The following is a 24,093-nucleotide window of genomic DNA, read 5'->3' on the forward strand; positions in this document are numbered from 1 at the left end:
ACACCCACAGGGGTCCATGCCACGGAAGGGTGGCCTTCCTCAGGAACAGGTACCAGTTCTGGGGCAAACAAGGGGCTGGAGAGCCAGTGGGACAGGTCTCGTTGGGACCAATGGTGGATGGCCACGTTGCGGCTGAGGGAAATTTCAGCTTCATCTCTTTGGAATGAAGCGTCCCCGCTGACTGCCGCCCCATCAGCAACCTGGGAACGGAGAAGGACGCACTTCGGCCATAGCTGAAGTGGGTTAGCAGTGGGAAAACCCAAGACTGTCCTTCAGCTGTTTGCTCACTCACGCCACAAATCCTTACTGAGAGGCTCCTAGGTGCCATGAGATAGATCAATAGAACACTTTTTCTGTCCACCAGGTCCTCACTCGCTGGGCGGAGAGACAGATCGTAGGGCACTGTAGACAATTTTGTAACAAGCACAGTGTGAAAAATCTAAAGAGAAATCTTTGGGATCACAGAAAATCTGCTTAGAACACATGGCAAGGTTGCACAAAGCAGGTGCCATGTCGTTAAGAACTGAATAGATGAATGACTATTTGCTGGGGAAAGAGAGACGTGAGCAGAGGAGGAGTGGGGGAAGGAGAGGAAGGAGGAAGGCAGGCCGGAAGGAGGGAAAAAGAGAAGGAAGGAAGGAGGACATTCCAAGCACAGAGAGTGCCATCTGAGGCGAGGAGAGCATACAAGGACTGTGAAGAGCGCAGAGGGAGAAACTCTCCCTTCCACAGCGGTTCATTGCAGTGTCCATAGTATACACAATGAATATGCGTAGGGCCTGAATTAATGGAGGCGTGAGTGGCCCCTGCCATAGCAGTGACAGGGACAGAGGGAGTAACAGGAAATGGGGTTTGGGTCTTGAGGGGTCTTGATGCCTTCTGAGGAGTCTAGGCAGAAGACCTATTTGAAGAAATTGCCCTAGAAATGCAAATGGAAGGGAGTGGGAGCAGCCATTCTCCTTCAGTCCCTCATAATCTATCTGTCATGGCCAAGGAAAAAGGGAATGAAAGCAAGGTAAAGAGACCCCACGTGGGGAGCGGTAACGGCTTGAGGCCTCCTAATGACAGGCATTTGTGCTCTTAAACTCTGGGCAATCATGGAGATGTTCCCAGCAGCAGCTTTATCACAGCCGCAGGGATAATGATGGCCCTACCAGTGGGAATGGCCTCGACACCACTACGCCCAGGACACTGTGGCCGAAAGGGACTGATTTGCTCAGCGGGAGAGCACCAGCACTCTTCCATCCGCTCAAGTCCCTGAGGTAGCCAGCCTGCGGAAGATTGGCCTGGTGGCAAGTGGAGGGGTTTCTGAAACGGGAATCATTCACTAGGAAGCAGGCTGTGGGTGGGAAACACAAGCCCAGAAGCCTCCGCAGGGGCTCTGGAGACATAATGGCATTAGCCCCAGAGTGCCGGGGGAGACAACACGACCTGCTCAGGGACATCCATCAGAGTCTCCTGCTTCCATACTTCTGAGTGAGATGGAAGGAAACTGATCCCTGCCCCCATGTCCACCCAACCACATTACCCGGGGACACCTGACCTCGACCCCCAGCCACTCTGCTGCTCCCCAGAACCACACCCCAGCACAGCTTCAACTTACCCTCTCACTCAGATGTGGTACCCACTCTGCAGCATGCTGAGCATCACGAGTAAGGATGCAACTGAACACTTTCCCCATCTCAGGCTCTGGGCTGCTAGCTTTTCGGGCAGCACCCCTGGTGCTCACCATCACTGGGCACCCAGCTGGTGAAAGTACCCACCTTCAAAGTGGGTCTGATTGCCGTCCCAGTTTACATCTGAGGAAACCAAAGAAGTGAAGCAATGTGGCAGGGACACCCATTTAGTAAGTAGCTGTATAAGTCAGCAACTTCTGCACAATGAATAAGCATTTGACAAGAAGCACTGATTTCTCCCATCGCAGCTGCAGGCCTGCAGGTCAGCAAGGGCAGCTTGGCTCCACATGGCCCTTCTTTTATGGGATCAGGATAGATACCTTGGCAAGTATTTCTTATGGTGGAGGTCAGAAATATGTGATGTTCCTTAAGGCTTATGCTTGAAACTCACAAACCATCATTTCTATCCACTTTCAACTGGCCAAAACAAGAGACATGGCCAAGCCAACATCAAAATCCACCCGTGGAGGTCAGGGTGAGAAGGAAGTGAACACTTCCTAAACAATAATCTAGACTTTCATAGTGAGAGAGCAAGGATTCAAACACAGGTCCTCCTGGGAACTTTTCTATGCCCTCGTCTTCCCATCATGCTTCCTCTCTAGGGATGGAGAAAACTTTAGCTCTGAGATCTTAAACCTAGTTGTAATGATGGTACTTTTGCATTGCATGAAACTGGGCAGCATGTTTTTTTCTTAATTCTAACTTTGGTTCAGTTTCGAGAGCCATCTCCTTGCTTTTTGCATTTGTTTCCACTTGGAAGGGACAGAAACTAACCACAGAACTTGTGGGCACGTTCAAAGTTCTTGTTCATCCCATCCCAAGCTTTCTGCAACTCCTGCCTGTGCCATGGCATGGGAACACTGGTGGAAATCAGCATCATGCAGAAGGACACCGTAGCACTACCTTCATTAGCACACAGTTACCCAAGAAGATGTAGGCTTTTGTTCCAGATGCGTCAGTCCTCCCCATCGGTCTTTCTCTTGGAGGCCATTATAATGAGAAATCAGTCTAAGACCTTGAGCAGAGAGTGACATGATCTGCTGACAAGGATCACTCTGGTTACATATTTGGAAAGAGACTGTAGAGGGACAAGGGTCAATGCTGGGAGATAATTGCAACCATCCAAATGATTCAACAATGTCAGTCATGATCCCAGGCCAATGTGAAGGGGATGGTGAGGAATGATTAGGTATATTTTGAAGGAGAGCCATGAGATTTCTTGATAGGTTGGATTTACATTGTGAGAAAAAGAGAGGAGTCAAGGATGACTGTACAGCCTTTAGCCTAAGCACCTGGAGGGAAGACACTCCCATCAGTGAAGTTGGGGAAGGCTGTGATGAAGCCTATTAGTGAGTAGGAAAGGGAATCAGAAGTTTCAAACGTGGTAAGCTTAAGATGTCTATTGGGCATCCAAGAAGAGGTGAGGAGTGGGCAGTTCAATACACAAGTCTGGATTTCAGGAGAGAGAATGGCAGATATAAATGTGGAAGTCACTGGGATCCAGATGGCATTTAAACCTGGGTGAAATCATGAGTGAGAATAAATAGAGGAGAGAGGCGGGACATGGCCTCATGACTTAGGATTGCAAAGATTTCTAAAGATATCTTTTAAATCCCACCCTGGAAGAGGCTCTTGCATGTCTGTCTCATCAGCTAGCTGGAAAGGTTCTGGTTGAGTGGGAACAAGTATGGAAGTGTGGGGCAGAATGACGACAAAATGGCAACTAGTAGGTACACAGTCCATTGCTTGAGTTGGTCACAAACTAGAGGACTAGGAGAAAAAGGAATTGTGCAAAATCATTCTATTGAGCCAGTTAAGAAAATCAATGCCGGGGAATCCGTAAAAGAAAACAAGACGGAGAATCTTGCCAAAAGGACTGGAAATTTTGGAAGCCAAATACCACGGTGGTGAAACCATGATACTTACAGAAAGCAGTGTGTTCTAGCGAAGAGAGATGGAATGTAGCAGACCCGGGCTCCCGGCTCTACCACTTCCTTGGTTGTGTGACTTCAGGCAAGTTTCTTACTGACTCTGAAGTCATGATTTCCTCATCAGTAAAATGAAGATAATTACTCTGATGTTGAGGGTTGGGGTCAAGATTAAGCAAGGCAATCAGTCCATGGCCTAGACAATGACTGGTATAAACGAAGTACATTACTTTGGGTGTTCCTAAATTGTCCAAAGGTACATGGCGGTCAAATCCAGCTTCCTGAAGTTTGGGAGATAGGTCACCAAAATGCCAAATAAAAAACTATGTTCTCTGCGAATGCAATCCTGGGCACACAATATGACTTACTTTAAATGACGCCCAGTTCCTGTCTATGAAGCCATACAGCAGCTAGTAATGGCGTAGAGAGGTTCTACTTTCCTTGGAAGCTTAGCTTTTATATGTCTGAGCAAACCTTATAAAACACTCTCACGAACCAGGACCGACAATGGAAAAGACCAGCCAGAATTAATTTCAGACTGAATTTAGAAAGTCTTCTAAAGAAAATCCATTTTATTAAAGTTAAATTCCCCTTCAATAGACTGAGGGTCAAGACTGAAATCATGACATTGAAAAATGGATTCTCTGAATGGATTTTCTGGAGGAGATATCAGTAATTTACTCGAAGTATTTTAATTTTTTAATGTGGTATATTGCAAGAATGCCAATATCCCTCCATTTTCCTTGTGTTATTTAATTAGCACCTGCAGAGCTCCAATTGCATAAAGGGTAACGTTCTTATCATGTTACTATCCACCTGATTTCAACGAGCTGACGTTATTTCTTTTTAAGAGAGATTTTATGATATTTTCAAGGGTGAAACCAGTAACTAATGGAGTGCAAAGAGCCTTCTTAAATGCGGAACAGGGAGTAGTTAATAAAACATTACCTACAAATGAAGGCTTTCTTCTGATGTCCTAGCACAGTGTATCATTTCGGGGACTTCATTCCCTTTCAATTTTCGCATACTCCGTTCATTTCACTGATTGTAAATACAGTGGTGAACTTCAGCCCAAAAGGAATATGAAAGATCCCAGAGTCCAAATTTAAAAAGATCCTGCTATTGTCTTAAAATATTCCCTCCAAGGAAATAAAAAAGATACACAACCAAAGGCACTTGGAGGAGAGATTTTAAATGTGTTTTTTTACACACAGTATGAGCCCCTTAAAACATTTTTTTTTCTGTCTTGCCTCTTTATAACTTTGGTTTGGTCCCCTGCCCTGACCCCAGCTAAAAGCAAGGAGAGAGCGACTTGTACCTCTCAGGTCCTTGGGAAGCCTTCTCGGCTCCTGCTCCTCAGAGGGCGGTGGTGTTGGGTGTGACCAAGTATACCCAGGAGTTTAAGCACATTGTTTCTGGTGCCTTTCTCTGTGCTTAATTGAACTTGTACTTTCATTTCAAAAGAATGGCTTTGGAAATGTTTTTCAGGGAACAAGAAATGCAGCAACCATTTGCCATGTTGCAATCTAAGTAGAAACTCCGGGAAATGAGGGACAGGAAAGGGCGGGGGCTTCCCTCCATGACTCCATTCTCGGCGGGGGCGGGGGTGGGTTCTGTTTTTCACCAGAGGTTGGTATACAACAACAAAAAATCATATTACTTTATTCTTTGGTAATTGCCTTTCTTCAATTCACTCGGATTTGCTTCAGATTACAAAAGGAAATGTCATTCTATATGAGAAAATTGCCAAATAGTTCCTTATTGATCAGAAGCCAGCCCGGTATCGATCTCTGGAAACTCCGTGTCTTTTGCTTATTGGTACCGCTCTCTCCGAATGGGAACTTCATAAGCAGGGCACCGGGCGATGTTAAATCCACATAAGTAAACATGACACACTTAACAGAGTCTGTCATTGAAGCTCAGACAGAGGGAAGGATTCTCCCACTATTCAGTCCTAGGCGTGTCATCATAGTACATTTTTCTTTTTTTGTTTTTTTAAAGATTTTTATTTTATATATTTATTTGACAGACAGAGATCACAAGTAGGCAGAAAAGCAGGCAGAGAGAATGAGAGGAGGAAGCAGGCTCCCCGCAGAGCAGAGAGCCGATGCGGGGCTCGATCCCAGGACTCTGGGATCATGACCTGAGCTGAAGGCAGAGGCTTTAACCCACTGAGCCATCCAGGTGCCCCAGTACATTTTTCTTATTAAAAAACGAAAGGAAGAAATGGGGCACTTGGGTGGCTCAGTGGGTTAAGTGTCTGCCCTTGGCTCAAGTCACGATCCCAAGGTCCTGATCGAGTCCCACATTTCGGGCTCCTTGCTCAGTGGGAGTCTGCTTCTCCCCCTGCCCCTCCCCCTGCTTATTCTCTCTTTCTCTCTCCCTCCCTTTCTCACTCTCTTTGTCAAATAAATAAATAAAATCTTTAGGAAAAAAAAAAAAGAAGGAAAAACTCAGCATGAGAGTTGTATCCATCCCTGAGAACTCAGTATAAGATAAATCACAGATTTGGTAAAAGCATGTCATAAAATTAAGAGCACATCTGTCAACTTCTCCACTCATTTCAAAGAACAAAATCGGGCTACGAACTGCAGGTAACTGATCTCTCCCTAGCGATTCTCCCAGGGGCCTTCCTGTACTATAGAGATGTAGCTGACGCATAAAGAATCACAGAAGTTGGACCAATTGAGGATAGATGCGTCTACAGAAGCTTGTTTATGTTGAAGGATGTTTGGGGGTCCAGGGACTGTTTCCGCCTGAAGATGACTTGAACAATTTTCCAGCGTAGTAGTCTGGTGCCCACAGTAAGAGGTCATGGGACTTAGCCACCAAGGAAGAAGTTCCTGGCAAAGCTACAAGTGGTACTGAAACTCGAATTAGGACTCGTGCTTGAAGTCCAAGCTTTGCCCCCTCTAAGCTACATTCTCATATGACGCTTGGATAGACAGAAGTTAGGTGGATGGAAAGATGGTAAGAAAAGACAAGGCAGAAAAATGGGGGGTAGAAAGAAAGAAAATCTTTATTTTTTTAATAAAGATTTTATTTATTTACTTGACAGAAGGAGACACAGTGAGAGAGGGGACACAAGCAGGTGGAGTGGTAGAGGGAGAAGCAGGCTTCCCGCTGAGCAGGGAGCCCAATGCTGGGCTCGATCCCAGGACTCTGGGATCATGATCCAGGCCAAAGGCAGACGTTCAACCCAGGTGCCCCAGAAAACCTCTCTTTAAACATGAAAATTTATTTGAACTTCTTACATCGCTTCCTTTCAGTAAATATCCCTAATCCAAACAGACCACCCCACTGGTCTCTGAAATTCCCCTCAACTCTGTATCTCTCCATCCACAAACAACTCTGACCTCTAGATCTTTGCCGTTCTTACTGATGAATACATGGACCCATGAGGGTTCGGAGAGCAAAACCCACCATCAAGTGCGTTCGTTCTTAGGCTCCTTTCTGTCTCAGGGCCCAGAGGATAACGGTGACATGCACACGCTGACGGTTTTCTGCCAGCTGCTGCATAGACAGAGGGAATGGGCGATCGTTCGTGCCTGAGCTGATCAGCCCTGGAATGCACCGCAGAGTTCCTTGACCCCAGGGCTGGAAACTGCGGGGTTTGTCCATATTCTTTTCTCAGCTTCCATGGCCTTTATCCCACCAAATGCACCAAGCAAGTCTCCGTGGGGAAAACAGAGGATGTAAACAGGTAGCCTGTGGTTCTCAATTTCCAATCCCTAGAAGCTGGAACACTGACTTAACGGCAGCCCGAGGCAGAGTGGGGGGAGTCATGGGGATAAACATGACATGTTAAATGCACGCCGATGTCAGGAATGTAAATACAGTAGTGTAAACAGATGTGTTTGGTGTGGGAACACGGTGATGCCAGACGGAGACAGGAAGCAGTCTCACTCCTGCCCTGATATCTTGGGTGGGGTGCCCTATTTGGGGGGAAGGGGTGGGCAGCATGTATTTAAGCTAGGGGTACGGACTGGAGCCTCAGAAATCTTTCTCCATCATCCGAAGAATGATGCTGCCTCTTCCTCCTTGAGCCTCTGCCCAGCACCATCAGCAGGTGGAGCTGTGGGGCAGAAACTGTTTTACCGATTCCTCCAGTGTTCCTTGAGCACCCACTATGTGGTGGGCCCCGTGCCGACACCTGGGGATGCCGAGGTCAAAGACAGAAGCTGTTTTCCCAAAGGTTTACAGGGTGGCGGAGACATTTAAATAGAGTAATTATTGGCAGTGACTCAATAAATACAGTGACAAAGGAAGGCCCTAACCCAGCTGGGGAGCACCAGGAGACCTCAGGGAGCTCAAGCAGTGCTTATCCCAGGGAAGAGGTCATCCTGGGCAAGGAAGGGGGGTGGTGACATCAGTGCTGCCCAGTGCCGTATGCCAGATCCTGTGCCAGGTGCAGATCTTCCTTGACTTACCATAGGGTTCTGTTAGATAAACCCACTGTAAGTTGAAAACATCCTAGTGGCAAACATCACAGCTCAGCCTGGCTGACCTCACGTGTGTTCACGGAACCCTTCTGCTCACCTGCAGTGGGGCAAATCATCTAACACGCAGGCTATTTTATAATAAAGCATTGGTTATCTCATGCAATTTATTGAATACTGCGCTGAAAGTGGAAACTGAATGTAGATGGTTGTGTGTGCATACAGAACGGCGGGAGGTTCCAGGCCGTTTGACCCCTCATACTCCAGGGGCTGACAGGGAGCTTCAGCTGGCTGCCCAGCATCCTAGGGGTCCTAGAGGACAGCTGGCCTGGGAAAAGATCCAAATTCACAATTTGGAGTATGATTTCTACTGAAGGAGGATGGCTTTCACACCAATATAAAGTTGAAAAATCGTAAATTGAACCATCCTAAGTTGGGGACCATCTGCACTGGAAAAGTGTGGTCTTATTTGTTCTTCAAACAGCTCAGAGGCAAGGACTCTGTCTCAGTTCCTTCAGGCTGCATTCCTAAACTACCACTGATGGGTGCCGTACAAGCTACAGAAAGTTACTTCTGACCATTCTAGAGGCTGAAATTCTGAGATCAAGGTGCCGGCGTGGCCGGGGTCTGGCAAGGGCCCTCTGCTGGGTCGCGGAAATCTTGTTGTCTCTTCACAAGGACGAAGGGGTGAGAATGCTCTCTGTGGTCCCTTTTACAAGGGCGCTAATCCCGTCTGAGAGGGCTCCATCCTCTCGATCTAATGATCTCCCCAGAGCCCTTCCTCCTAATACTATCATATCAGGGGTTAGGACTTCAAAATATGAATTTTAGGGGGACACATACATTCAGTTCTATGACTGCCCAACCACCTGCATACTACAGATGTGGAAACTGAGGCTCACACGGTTACCTGCACATCCAAGGTCACACGGAAGGGGAGCAGCCCCATCAGCATTCGAACTCAGGTCTGAGTCCAGTGCTCACACTTTTCACACTGGGTCTTTCCAAGTTCTGGAGCGTGAGGAAATAAAAAAGGCAGAAAGGTGGGACACTTGGCTGGCTCAGTCTGTGGAGCACGTAATTCTTGATCTCGGGGTTGTGAGTTCGAGCCCCATGTTGGGTGTAGAGATGACTTAAAAATAAAATCTTTTAAAAAAAGAAGAAGGAGAAGAAGAAGGAGGAGGAGGAGGAGAAGGAGAAGAAGGAGAAGAAGAAGAAAGAGAAGGGCAAATGGTGAAGTGGAAATCTGCAAGATTCATGGAAAGAACCAAATGGCAAATAAGGATCGTGGGAGGCTGAGACGGCCCTCAAGCTGCCCAAGTTCTCGAACGGAGTGTTGCATCTCTCAGGGGACATGGGTGAAGAGGAACCTCCTGGCAGGAAACCAGCGGATGGAGTTGGGGACATGGGCGCAACAGTGTTTTGGAAGCATGCTGTCACCCTGCTGTGTGGGTTACATCCCAGAACATAACGTCTTGCTCCTCGCCTGCCCCCCAACACACACACACACACACACACACACACACACACACACACACACACCAACACTTGCCTTGAGCATGGATACAGTGCAGAGGCTGCTTCTGGTTCCAGAGAAACATAGATGTTCTTTTCCTTTATCCCAGCCATGCCTGGAATGCCCCTCGTTCCACCGCCTCCTTCCTTCCCTCCTCCCCACTGCCCCAAATAAAATAAAATACAGTAATTGCCGCACGCCAGAGTACCCAATATGCTCTGCGTGCAAGCTTGGTTAAACAAATCACATTGACCTTTCATAACGATGAGCCGAATGCTTCCTTCTCTCTTCCCATATGTTCCTCTTCGGGCCAAACCGCCGACCAGGGCAGGCACCATTAAGTGCGGATCTGATCTTGCTACTCCCCTGGTCTAAACCCTTCAGTGGCTCCGCATTGCCTGCGGGAGGAAGCCCCGACGCCCAGCAGTGCAGAGTAGGATGTCCCCGGTGTGGCCTGTGCCCTCCCTCCGCTGGCTTCATTTTGCACACCACTCCCCTCCCGACCCCCTGCGGCTCCCGGCACTCCCAACCCTCAGCCAGGGTGCCTCTCTCCCTCCGTCCTCAGTTCTTTCCCTGGCAGGAATGTCTACAGTGCCCTTGACAGCCACCCTGCTGCCAGCTACACACTGATGACCTCCTGTCGTTCAAAATGCAGCTCAGACCAGCTCCTCGATAAATACTCTCCCAAGTCCCCACCCCCAGGCAGAAGTGACCACCTCTCCCTGTTCCCAGCACAGATCTATGTCGCCCGTCCCTGTGGTTCCTTGCTGCACTCACTTAACAACATCGTGCTCACTCACTCGTGGCTCAGTGCTTGACACGTATTAGGGGCTTAAGAAACAGAGCTACGGGATGGCGCTTCAATGGAAACGGATTGTGTTGGCCGTGGCCTTGTAGGGAAGCATCTGCCCCCACAGGCCATAGTCCAGACCCTCAGGGCAGCCATAGTCCCGTCACCGTGTCTCTCCTGGGCTTGTCCGGAGTCCGTGGTGTTCAGATGGGAGGGTAGACACATTTCAATGCAAAGTGAAAGTCTTTTCTCCTAGGGTTAGCCTCCAGATCCAGCCGGACCACTCTGTCCGTCTCATGGTCATGCTGTGGACATAGCTCTGGAGACGTTCGCCGCCCCCCCCCCCACCGGGGTTGTCAGAGGCCAGGAGGAGCGGTTGTGGGGGGAAGCAGGCAGACAGTGGTCTTATTTACATCATTCCAAACCACTGGATCAGTTCTTAATTCTGTTGATGAGGGAAGGAGCCCTGAAATTCAAGTTCCCTTGGCAGAGATGACTCTTTTTTATCGGAGAAAATTGAGTGAGCAATTTCTGGAGGAAGTGAGGGGAAAGGAAGGAGGCTTCTGCCCAGGAAAATGGTTGAGCCTCCCTGATGCTCAGGATCTGAAGGGAGGAACAGGCCTGGCCGAGGCGTACTCATCACCACCTGATAGGAGAGGCCACATTGATTTATTTGGCTGGTTTTGTGTGTCTCACTAGAGTGAGGGTGGGCACCGCATCTACCTTGTTCACTACTCTCTCCCCAGACCCTCCCTAACCCCATGCCCAGCACCAGCTGGTGCTTATCCAACACGTGTTGAGTGAATGAGTGACTTTGGTCTGGAAGTCAGGAGAGCTGGATTCCGGTTCCTACTCTGTAGTCTCCAGCCAGCTCTGAGACATTAGGGAGGTTACTGTGCCTCTCTGATCTTGTCAATGGGGATGTTATTATCTGCGTGACCAGTCTTAGAGGTCATTGTGAGGTTCTAGCTGTATGTGAAAATCCCTTCTTGTACCCTCATACGTGCACAGTCCTAAACCTGAGAGGTTATGTCAACCACTGAAGAAGTTAGTCCTTTTCCATTGGGAGTTGGAAACATGGATGAGAGAATCCAAGAGGACTGGAGGAGACAGGCTCTTCCTTCCACCTGCCAGGCATTGGGTTCCCATGGCCTCCCAGACCGGCCATAGCGGTAGACACTCATGATCTGGAATCACTGGGATACAGAGGGCAACAGAAGCCATGGAGGTAGATAGGCTGCTCACTGAAGAGTGAGGAAGGAATAAAAAGCCTTGGACTTGTCCCTTGCTTGTCTCCACTGAGAGAAGCAGGTGGAGAATCAGGAGCCAGCAACAGAACCTGAGAAAGAATGGCCAGAAAATTAGGAATACCAGGCATGGCATTTTAGAAGCCAGGAGAAGAGAGGAAGGGTGTGCAGAGAGAAGGGGAGGGATCCTACAGAGAGGAGGAGGGTGAGAGACATTCATTGGAATTTGTGGGTGTTTGAAAACTTCAGTATGTTACAGTGTTCACAAAGGTATAACCCATGCACTGAATTTAAAAATCAGAATGAAATAAACCAAAATGCTTGTGGCCACTGCTTCAGATGACTGAGGTATTGATTATCTTCTTGTTATCTCTCTTTTCTCCATATAGTCCGATATGTACTTATGTCAGTTTCGTAATTGAAAAAGGATACTTAATAGTAAAATACATATGAATGGGACTACCTCAGATAGGCACAAAAAGGAAAAAGGCTATGTGCATGGGTGCGATAGGGAAGAGACCGACAAAAACTGAAAGTTGTTGGACTTAACTGTTGAATCTCATGATTGATTTGGCCTGATTTGCTTTTTTTTTTTTCTGAAAGTGTTTTCTTAATGTTCTTTTAATTAAGCAAAGGGAGTAAATGAGAATGGTGACCAGGCAATGTTTCAGTTGGCCCTGAAATCTTTAACTGTGTATTTCATTATGACCGTAATGCTATGGGTCTCGGTCTCAGGGACCACAAGCAAGGACTTGGGTCATTCTTGTGGCCTCGCCAATATTCAGTGCCCCATCCTGCTGGAGAAATGTTCCTCCTTGAATCCCTGATGTCAGCCTTGGCCGTGTTACCTCTTTGGCTACCAAAACGTGAGCAGAAGTGACAGGTGCCCCTTCTGGGATGGGAGAGCTAAGAGCCAACATACACTTCATCTTAGTTGTTTTCTATCATTGCTACTCATAAGGGTCTAGATGGCGGCTGCTCCCAGGGCCTGAGTCCCAGATTGTGGACAGCAGTGACAATGGAGGAAGCTCCCTCCATTTCAACTTAGGGTGAAAGTGTATGTGAGCAAGAGATAAGATTCTGTTGTTGAAAATAACTGATCGGGGGAGGGGGTGCTGCTCGTTTTTGTAGCCTATCCTGGCAGATACGGTCTTCTGAAATCTGAAAAGAAAAAGAAGCGATCAGCCATCCCAGCTTGTTCTCAAGAAACCTAACTCTTACATCTTTCTGATTTCCTTCTCTAGATGATGCATATTTACTACAGGGACTTAATATAGAGGAACTATATCCAGAGACCTCTAGTTTCATTACATATGACGGGTCGATGACTATCCCACCCTGCTATGAGACGGCAAGTTGGATAATAATGAACAAACCCGTCTATATAACCAGGATGCAGGTGAGCCCTTCTGTGGTCTTTCAGCTAATGGAAGACGGCGTCAAGCCCAGCTGGGTTTATGGAGGGCCTGTTGATGAGTTTGCTAGGACTGCTTTGACAGAGTGTAACATAAACTCCTGGCTTATATGACAGAAATGTACTGCTTCACAGCTCTGGAAGCTACAAATCCAAGATTAAGGAGTCAGCAGGGTTGGCCCCTTCTGAGGGATGTATGGAAGAATCTGCTCCCCACCTGTCCTTCTGGTGGTGGCTGGGAATCTTTGGTGTTCCTTGGCTCCTAGAAGCACTGCCCACCCTGCCTTCATCTTGACCTGGCATTCTTCCCCTGCATCTCTGCCCAAATCCCCTTTTTTATAAGGACACCTGTGTCACCCTGAATTAGAACCCACCCTAATGACCTCATCTTAAATAATTACATTAGTTATGTGATATACCCTATTTCCAAATCAGGTCAGATTCTGGGATACTAGGGAGTTAGGACTTCAATTTATGAATTCTGGAGGTCCACAATTGAAATCACCACACCTAGGTTTGAAAACCAGCATCTTGGGGCACCTGGGTAGCTCAGTGGGTTAAAATCTCTGCCTTCAGGTCAGGTCATGATCCTAGGGTCCCGGGATTGAGCCCCGCATTGGGCTGTCTGCTTGGCGGGGAGCCTGCTTCCTCCTCTCTCTCCCTGCCTACTTGTGATCTCTGTCAAATAAATAAACACAATCTTTAAATTAAAAAAAAAGAAAAGAAAAGAAAACCAGCATCTGAAATGGCTTAGCATGGATGAATTATAGAAGCATCCCACATGTCTGAATGAGAAAAGACAGCATGGTCAGCTCCCAGAGTGTGCGCTGCAGTCATTAGGTTCAAACAGCAAGTGAGCAAAATGGATGGCTTGTCCAAATATATTTGAAAAAGAGAGATTTTTAAAAAGTTAAATAGGGGCAACTGGGTGACTCAGGTAATTAAGCGTCCCACTCTTGATCTCAGCCCAGATCTCGATCTCAGTCGTTGAGTTCAAGCCTGGTACTGGGTTGGGCTCCATGCTGGGTATAGAGCCTACATAAAAAAATAAAATTTAAAAATTTAAATAGATTTCCTTACTGGGAAACTTATCAGGGTCTTTAAATTGATCATACCTGTGTCAGTCTCTAACATCAGAGGATGTTGAGCATTTCACAAACTGTCGAAATGTGAAGTATTTTTAGAACATCTGACGGGACTCGTATGCCCTTGAACTACCTGAGAACCAGGTCTGAGCACTGGGTGTGAGCCTTGCCCCCGGCTCACTGTGCACTCCCACAACCATCACCCCCCACTTATGTGAAATGAATGTGCCTCTCTTTTTATAACCAAGGGAGTTATGACACCCACTCTGGTTCCGGCATTCTACAATCGTGTATAAAACTCAAAAGGAAGAGGAGCAAAGGAATCAAAATCCAATCTCTTTTTCTTTTAAGATTTTATTTTATTTATTTGACAGAGATCACAAGTAGGCAGAGAGGCAGGCGGGGGGCGGGGCTGTGGGAACAGGTTCCCTGCTGAGCAGAGAGCCCCATGCGGGGCTCGATCCCAGGACCCTGGGATCATGACCTGAGCTGAAGGCAGAGGCTTAACCCACTGAGCCACCCGGGCGCCCCAGAATCCAATCTCCTTGACAGGACAGTACTCACAACCCAACAACCTGAACCATTTGAAGGCTCCAACCCTATCTGTGTTTATTGGGATTCTTTTGGTGACAAGTGACCCCCTCCAGATACCTTACTTAGAAAAAAGGAGGTATTCAAGAGATATTGGGACATCTTATGGAAGTTGAGATCAGAAATCGATGTCGGGAAGTCATGAGAAGTCTGTCCTCTCCGTTCTCTTTCTCTCCTCATTACACATTCGCTTTGTTCTTCTTTCCTGTTAGAGACAGGAAAGTCTTCCTTTGCTTTGCAGTCCTGGGCTGGAACATGGCAGAAAACGCTTTAGTACAGCCGCCTGGTCCCAATAGTCCCAGAAAAGGAATCACATTGATCCAGCTTCCTTTAGCTCTGACCCCTGGATCGATCACTACGGTGTGGATAACACCCATGTGGGGGGAATAGAATTCCCTGAATTATTGGAAGTAATGGAACCATGAGGTGTCCGAGGGAAAAGGGACCCTGGAGAACAACTGGACGGATTTTCTGCTTCCATGGACGGCGCGTTTGAGCTTAAGAGAGAGCAAAGGACTTGCTCAGAGACATGCATGACCTGGTGAGGTCGAAGCCAGGCTCGTTCCATGCACAGAGGCGCAGCAACCCGAGTCCATGAAACAGGGGTCTCTGCGGTGCTCACGTGTCCCCCGTCCCAGGCAGCTAGGACCGCCTGGCTTGGGCACACCGTCCCACTCCCTCCCTAGTGCATTTAGAAGGGTAGGTGGGACTCAGCTGTGTCTCTCTCCGCAGATGCATTCCTTACGGCTGCTCAGCCAGAACCAGCCGTCTCAGATCTTTCTGAGCATGAGTGACAACTTCAGACCCGTGCAACCACTCAACAACCGCTGTATCCGCACCAACATCAACTTCAGTTTACAAGGGAAGGACTGTCCCAACAACCGAGCCCAGAAGCTTCAGTATAGAGGTGGGTGCACTGGCACAGAGGGCGACGGGCCCCAGCAGGGGCGGGGGGTGGGGGGCCGCCTCTTGTTATGATCGTGATCACAAATGACAGTGAGACCTCCACCCCCCCACACCCCAACCTTCCATTTGTATGGTGCTTTCCTGCTGGTGAAACCTCTGTATCATTGGAGATAAGCAGAGATAGAGACAGACAGGCAGAGATGGGGCTGCAGGAGGGGTGCCAAACCTTCAAATGCCTTCCCATCCACAGCATTAAAAAAAAAAAAAAAAAAAGGAAGGGAGGGAGGGAAGAAGGAAGGAAGCTTTATCGAAGCCCACATTAGGATTAGGACAGCTGCCTGGGATACAGATTCTTCACAAGGAAGAAAGTACTCCCATGAAAGAATATTTGGCGTAGGGTTATATGCATTTTTCTGCATAAATAGTTACAAATCATTACACTAAGGACATTGCAGAAAGTTGCAGACCTCTTCTTAAGCCTCTAGTATATTCAGCACCGTAGGACTCTAAACGGATGGGAGCCAGGGAGGTATTTTTCCTTTTTCTTCTTCTTTATGTTATTCTTTAAACTCCAGCTAGTTAACATACAGCATGATATCTGCTTTAGGTGTACAACATAGTGACACAGCACTGCCGCGCAGTACCTGGTGCTCAGCACGACGGGTGCACCCCTTCATCTCCACCGCCTGGTTCACCCACCCTCCCTTACATCCGTGTGTTCTCTGTAGTTAGTCTGTTTCTTGGTTTGCCTCACTCTCTCTTTTTTTTTTCCTTTACTCGTCTGTTTTGTCACTTAAATTCCACATATGAGTGAAATCGTGTGGTATTTGTCTTTCTGTGACTGACTTGTTTTGCTTAGCGTCAGACAGCATTTTTATTGCCATTTTACCCAAGGGCCCAGGGAGGCTGATTTTCCAATGTTATCTGTTAGAACAGGACAGCACGAAGCATTCAAGCTTTTAGCTATGGGCACAATGGACTCCCACTCCCTTTCTCCCAAAAGGGGAGCAAATACTTTGGATGCCGGGCCATTGGGATCCAATGAGGTAACACGTGTGAGCACATCTTCTTCCGGTGCTATGTCCCTAGAAGTGACAATTTTCCCTACTAAAGGAGACATTTAAGATGACTCCTGCCTCCTGTAACCCTCTTGTCCACACACAGCTCTCTCTCTTTTCCTACGCACGCTAAGTATCTCTTGATCATTCTGGTAAAATCTCAACATAGGAAGATGGAGGTAGAATGGAGTCATGGAGATGTCTTCAACAAGGAATCCACACATCTGAGCTCCTGGCCTGGTTCTATCATAACCAAGCCATGTAAACCCAGCCAAGTCATTTCCTCTCTGGACCTGGTTTCTTTCATGACAATCTCCATACCGTCTACTTCATGACTCGCAAGGAGCAAATGAGAGCCTGGCTGGGGAAGCCTTTTGTAACAATAATGTGCCACCCAAATATGGGGGCTATGGACATTACCAGGCAGCTGCCCCTTGGTCCCCCACTTTATCTCTCCTGCTTCCCCTGCATCTCCTTCTTTTTTTTCCTCTGTCAGACACATGCAAAGTGTCAAAACTATAATTGTCTGTTTCCTTCCTGCCAGAACTACCAGAAAAAGACATCATTCATTGAGCCTTCCCTTTTTTCAACATGTAGTTATGATGAGCCTAGCCAGGCACTTAGCTAAGTAATAGGAATATAGTGGGGATGAAGATAGATAGGGCCCCCTCCATGCAGAGCTCACAGTCTAGAGCAGGGGTCGTAGAATTTTTCTATAAGGGGCAATTGGTAAACACTTTGGGCTTTTGAGTCATATAGTCTCTGCTACACTTTTATGTTGTAGAGTGAAAGCAGCCATAGACAGTATGAAAATGATTGGGTGTGGCCAATCCCCAAAAGCAGATCACAGGCTGTATTTGGTCTGTGGGCTGTCATTTGTCCCCTCATCTAAAGCACTGCCATCCACTGGAACTTTCTGCAACTCTGGAAATGTTCTATATCTACATTGTTCAGTATATGGCCGCTACCAGCCACATGTGGCTATCAGACATTTGAAGAGTGGCTAGTAAGCAATGCAACTAAATTTTTAATTTTCATTTTAATTAATTTGAATTTATGGTAGCCACCTGTGACCAGTAACAACCCTATGGGATGGGTTGGGCCTAGAGGTTTATGAGGAAGCAGAGTGGGTGGTTGGGACACATACGCAGAATTTACAGAACTGTCCCGTCCCCTTTGGGACAGGCAGTGGTGTAGTACAGTGGCTGAAGAATATTGGGAAATTGACCAAACCTAGCTTTAAACCTTCACTCTGCCACTCGCCTGCTGCTTGCTGTGTTATCCTAGGCAAGTAAGCCCCCTATACTTTGTGCACATTAATTCAACTATGCCTTGTTTTTGTTGTTTGTGTGTGTGTTTTCCTTTCTCTCTCCTCTCAGTAAATGAATGGCTCCTCAAGTAGGGAACGAGACCAAGAAGAATCTCAAGAAGAAATGCTACAACTTTGAATTGATGTAACCTAGAATACCCCCCTCTTTCTTCTCTCTCCCTCTCTCCCTCAAGCCTCATTCACTCTTTGGATTGGCCCTTTCTTCATGAAAAGTATCTGCAAAACCATGGCAGAGGAACACGTCTCTTCCACACACTCAGACACACACACACACACATACACGGACACACATGCAAACATATCTACAAATAGAAACACTCACATGGCCTCCAGGATGGGAAGTCAAGTTTCAGAAAATACAGGCTCGTTCAAAAGAGGTCTTAGAAGAAAACAACCAGTTAACCTGATTACAATTTTGATACTGTTTTCCTGAACTAATAAATCTACCCAATGAGACTTTTCAGCCTTTGTACATACAAAATTCTTCCAAATGAGAGAGAGGAGAAAACATAGCTCCAACAGCATCAAGCGGACTTTGTTCTTGGCATCAAGTTATCTCGGGTGGTGTCCTAGGATCCTCTGGTGACAGGTGAACCAGGATAAAGTTGGCCAAGGACACTTATTCTTCTGTTTACTCCCCCAAAAAAATTAAAAAGAAAAGGACAGACCTTGAAGAGATACACATTGTATATATATCACTGCAGACTATAAAGAAATGGAATTATTTCCCCTCTTCGTCACATATCTGTAATAGGATTTGCCAAGATCAGAATCGATCCATTCACTGTTTCTTGTTTTCCAAAGGTCATACATTGTGTTTGGTTATTGTTAACAGCTCAATAAATGTGTTTAACGAGTTAATTTCATTTTTCCGCCTTTGGTCTGTTCTCCTTCCTTACAGGCGAAGCCCTGATTCCATTACAACTGCATTCTTTGATTTCTCTTGTTCCTTCATCTACATGTTCTGTTCATTTGCAGCCAGTTTTGACTGAGTTTGTGGCAATCAGGAATGCATTTGCTAAGCAAGTATAACTTTTAATTCCACTCCATGGCTCGATCATTCATACAAGGTGAGCTTCTGCCTGAGACAGCGGGCGACAGATTTCTTGCGTTTCAAAACTGCCATCCCCCTCCCACCCCTGTGATGCTCCCTTGAAGGAATGCACTTTGCCTTGTAAATTCCTGGGAAGGGGGTGTCTTTTCTCTCCAGGTGCAGCCGGATATCACAAAATACAAACGAATGCCTTTCTTTCCTTGTTTATAATGGTCACTCACTGTGTTTGGGTACTGTCAAGAAATCAATAAATGTGTTTAACAAGTTAGCCCATACCTGTGTCGGAGTTTTTTGAGGAGGAGGAGGCTCCCTGCCGAAGCCTCTGAGTCCTGCTGCGTCCACGAGCCACGGCGATGTGGCCACTAGGGCTGCGGAGCCACGGGAACTACCTGGCTGGCCGTTCCCAGAACCAGGTAATTAATACCCTGGTGAGAAAACACAGAGGCTCAGCTGCTGGAAGGGAAGATTTTGATGTTCGTTCGGTGGCCAAATTAAAAATAAACTTCCATTTCTCCTTTCTGTCATGGTCCCCAGAAAGAGGGAAGCGTGCAGGCAGGCAGGGTCCGCGTGAACGGGAAACTTCAGACAAGTGACACGTTAGTCATATTGATGATGGGAAAAAAAAAAAATCAAATAGCCAAATGCTTCGTATTTTGAAATAATACACTTAATTGAAGTGTTTTCACTTTTTGCACCAACATGAGTCAGAGGATGGCCTTCGCTGTGATGCTCTAGGAGCCAATTTCTGAGCAACTGTATTTTTGCCGAACACCAGATCTGTCTGCAAAAGTTCAGGGTGGACACAGGAGGCAGTCTTCCTCTGTGTGGCTTGCTGCTTTCTCTCCGAGACAGAATCTTCCTGAGCCTGCAAGTCAGGCATCAGTGTAGTACAGTAACTGAAGAATATTGGGACATTTAAACCTTCACTCTGCCACTTGCCTGCTGCTTGCTGTGTCATCCAGGCAAGTCGCTTTACTTCCTGATCTGGGCACAGGGAGGCTAATCACTGTCCCCATGAGTTGTGAGGCTTAAATGCAACACAGCTACTTAGAGCAGTCAGCCCAACGCCAGTGACTGTTCTGTATGTGGTGCCTATAGGCCGCGTGTGTGGCTTTTGGGTTTTTGTGGACCATATCCTACCCCCCTCTCCAGGAAGGGTGTGGCATCGGTCATAACAAAGCCATCAATTAATATCAAAGGAGAGTAACAGATACCCAGTAGTCCGGGCATAGGTAAATGCCTGCGCATGTCAGGGCACAGGGAAAGGAACCCCAGTGGGGAAAGCAGGCAGTGGCCGGGTGTCTAGGCTCTGTTCTGTTACTAGCATCCTCTGTGAGGCAAAATAATTCCCCCTGGAGGGGTGGGGGGACCGTGCCCTTATTTAGGAATAACTTGGCCACGACCACCTCCCATGGCCTCTCTACAGTCATTCCCTAACTCTCTCTCTCATTCAGGTCTCAGTCCAGGGAGAACAGAAGAAAACCCAGGCTGATACCCCTGGGAGTCCCTGGGCGTGGCCAGAATTTCACTCTGGCCAAACAGAACTGGAAATGGAGTGAGCTAGCCAGTCTCTCACCTCCTGGGCCAATCCTGAACGTGTCTTCTCCCCATCCCCTGCGTGGCCCAAACTATAAAATGGAAATCGGGGCACTTTGCCCTCAAACCATGTGGAAGTGATAAAGATTTACCAGATTTATACCACTCTAAAAGAACAAAACATAGAAATTTTACATGTATCAAAAAGTCCCTGAGAGTTGACCCAGTAAAGCCATTAAGGAAGGAAAATCCATTTCTCCATGTGACATTCAGAAAGGGGATGAACACAGTGCCGGGTTGGCCTGCAAAGTAGCAGGCTGACATGGGCATCCTGTCCGCCTACAACGAGCAGGGATATGCATGCCGTGCCTCAGTTCCCTCCTCAGCAAAACGGGAGGAAAAGTAAATATACACAGAAGAGAACGCCGGGCAAATTGCACAAGAAAAAGGGAAGACATGGTGTGGCGATCCCCCATGCCCCTCATGGGGACACACAGCGTGGTTTCCAACACCATTTAGAGCCAGTTCTCACGTTCCTTGGTAGCTGTTTGGTTTCCATGGTGACGCCAGGATGACCACCACTCGCCACACTAGATGGGCCAGAAAGTGAGTGATGTGGAGTTTGGGCAGGAGGGCAGGCCTCCATCCAGCTGGTACCCGCCCAGCTTCGGCTGAAGGGCCCAGCTGACAATCATTGAACAGCATGGGCTTACGCCCCCAGCGTGAGCCCCTACCCTGCTGGATGCCCCCCTACCCCAGAGCACTCCTAGACCCTGAGAGTAACAGTTTTCCTTTTCCAGAAAGCCTGAAAATGGGACCCACAGGGGCAGAGGCTCACATGGACATCACTCACCAGCTGGCACGAGGGGACCTACAGAAACACACCGATAATGGGTTGCACGGGTTCTGTGGGCCAAGCCCCAGGTTCAGCAACTTGCAAATATCATCTCACTTCATACACAGAGACCCATGAGTTAATCACCATGGCTGCCTCATGTTATAAAAGCAGGAACCGTCCTTCTGAAGACTGGGGGACGTGCTCAGGGTCGCACAGCTCCTAACGGCAAAGCCAGACCCAGCTCTCTTACACCAGTGGCTCTGAAGAGTGTGGCTCTGGCAGCATCACTGGGAAACTGGAGAGAAACGCACATTCTTAGACGGCACTCCTGGGTGGGGCCCGGCCATGTGTGTTTTTACAGGAGTCCTCCTGGTGATTCTGGTGCTGGCTCAAGTGTGCTCATTCCTACTCCCCTCTACTCTAGAGGCTCCCAAACTTGCTACACATTAGACTCCCCTGGGATGTTTTAAAAACCCCAGAGCCCAGGCTGTGTTGCGTACCACTGAAATCAGAAGGTCAGGGTGATGGCCAACTGTCTGTGTTTTGAAAAGATCCTTGGAGGATTCCAATGTGCAGCGACATTGGGAACCACATCCCTGTCTGAAGGGCCTGCTCGGGGAAGGGCTCACCTTGTCAGGTGGGTCCACGGGAGCCCAGAGGTCAGCCTTACCTAATGGACTTCCGTTTTCAAAATCACGTCCCAATCTCTATGCATAGTCACTGTTTGGGATGGTCTGAGAATGTCTCCTGGTCCCCTCCTTCTGCCCCAGGTCTTAGTTAACAGGTCTGATGTTTGGATAACAAATCTCCCTGTTTTTAATAAAAGAGGTATCAGCACTTAAAATAAGGGCTTTATGGACATTGGGGAGGGTATGTGCCATGGTGAGTGCTGTGAAGTGTGTAAACCTGGCGATTCAAAGACCTGTACCCCTGGGGCTGTTAATAAACATCATATGTTTATTAAAAAATTAAAATAAAATAAAATAAGGGCTTGACACCAACACTCCAGAACCCACCCCAGGTCACTAGTCCTGATGACTCAGATTGTAGGTAATATTTTCAAGACTTCAGACCACAGTGAACAAATGAAAACAAGTGGTGAGTCAGGAGACCAGATGTTCAGCGAGATAAGCTGGATGCATAATGAAGTCATAGGCAAATTTCAGTGCTGTTGGTTCTAACGTCATGGTGTCTTTCCCACGCAGCGCTCCCTCCCTGCAACCCGGCAGGCCCGTGACAAGCCCCGGTCCTGGCCATAATCATCTCAACCCACACTTACATTCACATCCACCCAGTAGGTCCTCCTGCCTCCAGTCTACAGACAAGCGAACCACCCCAGGCCAAGATTCACCAAAGCAAATATCCAGACTGCTTTCAGATCAGGGGCATATGAGTCCATCCTGGATAAAGATTGTGGGAAGTTTAGGATAAATGGGGTGTGGTGGGGGAGCAGATAATCTAAGACACTTTCCAGGAGACATACCAAAACACAAAGCTAAGTAGATAATCCAATGGGGTAGCACTCTAAAACCAATTTGACAAAGAAACAGAGTCCAGGAGCGATGCAAAAGGACAGGACCTGTATGCCATACCCGGACCCCAGGCTAGAAAGCAGAAGCCAGGAAGTAGACTCGGCTGCCCCTCAGAAAGAATCTGCCATGGGTCAGGGTGGGAAGGAAGACATTGAGCGTCATGTCACATTCCCAGCCTGCTTTAGGATCGGTGAACCAAAAGTTCCAACTGGAGCCTATCTCCAAGATGCAACCTTCCAACAGTCCCCACTTGTTTTCAGGTTAAAGGTTCAAATTCCTTAGCAAAGCAGGCAAAGCCTTCCCTTAATGGATTCTCAATAGATGCCTGCAAATTCCTTCCTCAGCCTCCAGCCTCCATCTGGGTCATCCCTTGGCTTGGAACGCTCTTTCTGGTTCTTCCTCACCTGCCGAAATGCACACCTTTCAAGAAACCCAGCTCAAATGCCACCCCACCCCGGCATCCCCCGTCTCCCCAAGGAAAACTATTTTTTCCTTGCCCTGAGCTCACATCGCTTACTGATTTTTTAAAAATATTTAATTAATTTATTTATGTGAAAGAGAGAGCACACACATGCCCGAGCAGGGGGAGGGGAGAGGAAGAGGGAAAGAATCTCAAACAGATGCCTCGCCAAGCATGAACCCTGAAGCAGGGCTCTATCTCACGACCCTGAGATCATGACCTGAGCCCAAACCAACAGTCGGCTGCTTAACTGAGCCAGCCAGGCACCCCCACACAACCTACTGATTTTATCTCTGATTAACCTTTACTACATTCTACTATATAGTAGAAATATAGATTTCTATATAGTAGGAATATAGATGCAGAAATCGTGTGTGTTACAGAGATAGAACTCCATGTGGTTCCCTCTTTTCCTGTCTGCCTACGACAGGCAAGACACTCTCTAACATTACCCCTTCATGCATCTTTCCATCTCTCCCTCCTATGCACAGAAAGAAAAAAAATTTTAAATCCTATCATAATTCTTTGTAAATAGAAAGTCCTCGAACAAGGTGGCTGGTTGATACGTAGAATTTTCCTATGAGAGGCGGGATAATATGTGATTCTTTTCAATTCAGGGTGGCTGAGTTCCTCCTCTGTGCCAGGAACACACTAGGCGTGGTCCCAGGTTTTTTCACGTATATTTTCCATATA

General features: G+C 47.5%; 1 protein-coding gene across 1 annotated transcript in view; it reads left to right on the forward strand.

Moving 5' to 3' along the window:
• LOC111151645 (carbonic anhydrase 10) overlaps positions 1-19,296 on the forward strand; it is a 528,900-nt gene extending 509,604 nt beyond the window's left edge. The window contains exons 7-9 of the mRNA XM_022509773.1: positions 12,841-12,995; positions 15,419-15,593; positions 18,030-19,296. Of these exons, the coding sequence (XP_022365481.1) occupies positions 12,841-12,995; positions 15,419-15,593; positions 18,030-18,052 (353 nt within the window). The 3' untranslated portion in view covers positions 18,053-19,296. The remainder of the gene's footprint in view (positions 1-12,840; positions 12,996-15,418; positions 15,594-18,029) is intronic.
• Positions 19,297-24,093: the final 4,797 nt, after the last annotated feature.

Source organism: Enhydra lutris, unplaced genomic scaffold (assembly GCF_002288905.1).
Source record: "Enhydra lutris kenyoni isolate GAN:26980312 unplaced genomic scaffold, ASM228890v2 scaffoldscaffold26, whole genome shotgun sequence".
NCBI lineage: Eukaryota > Metazoa > Chordata > Mammalia > Carnivora > Mustelidae > Enhydra > Enhydra lutris.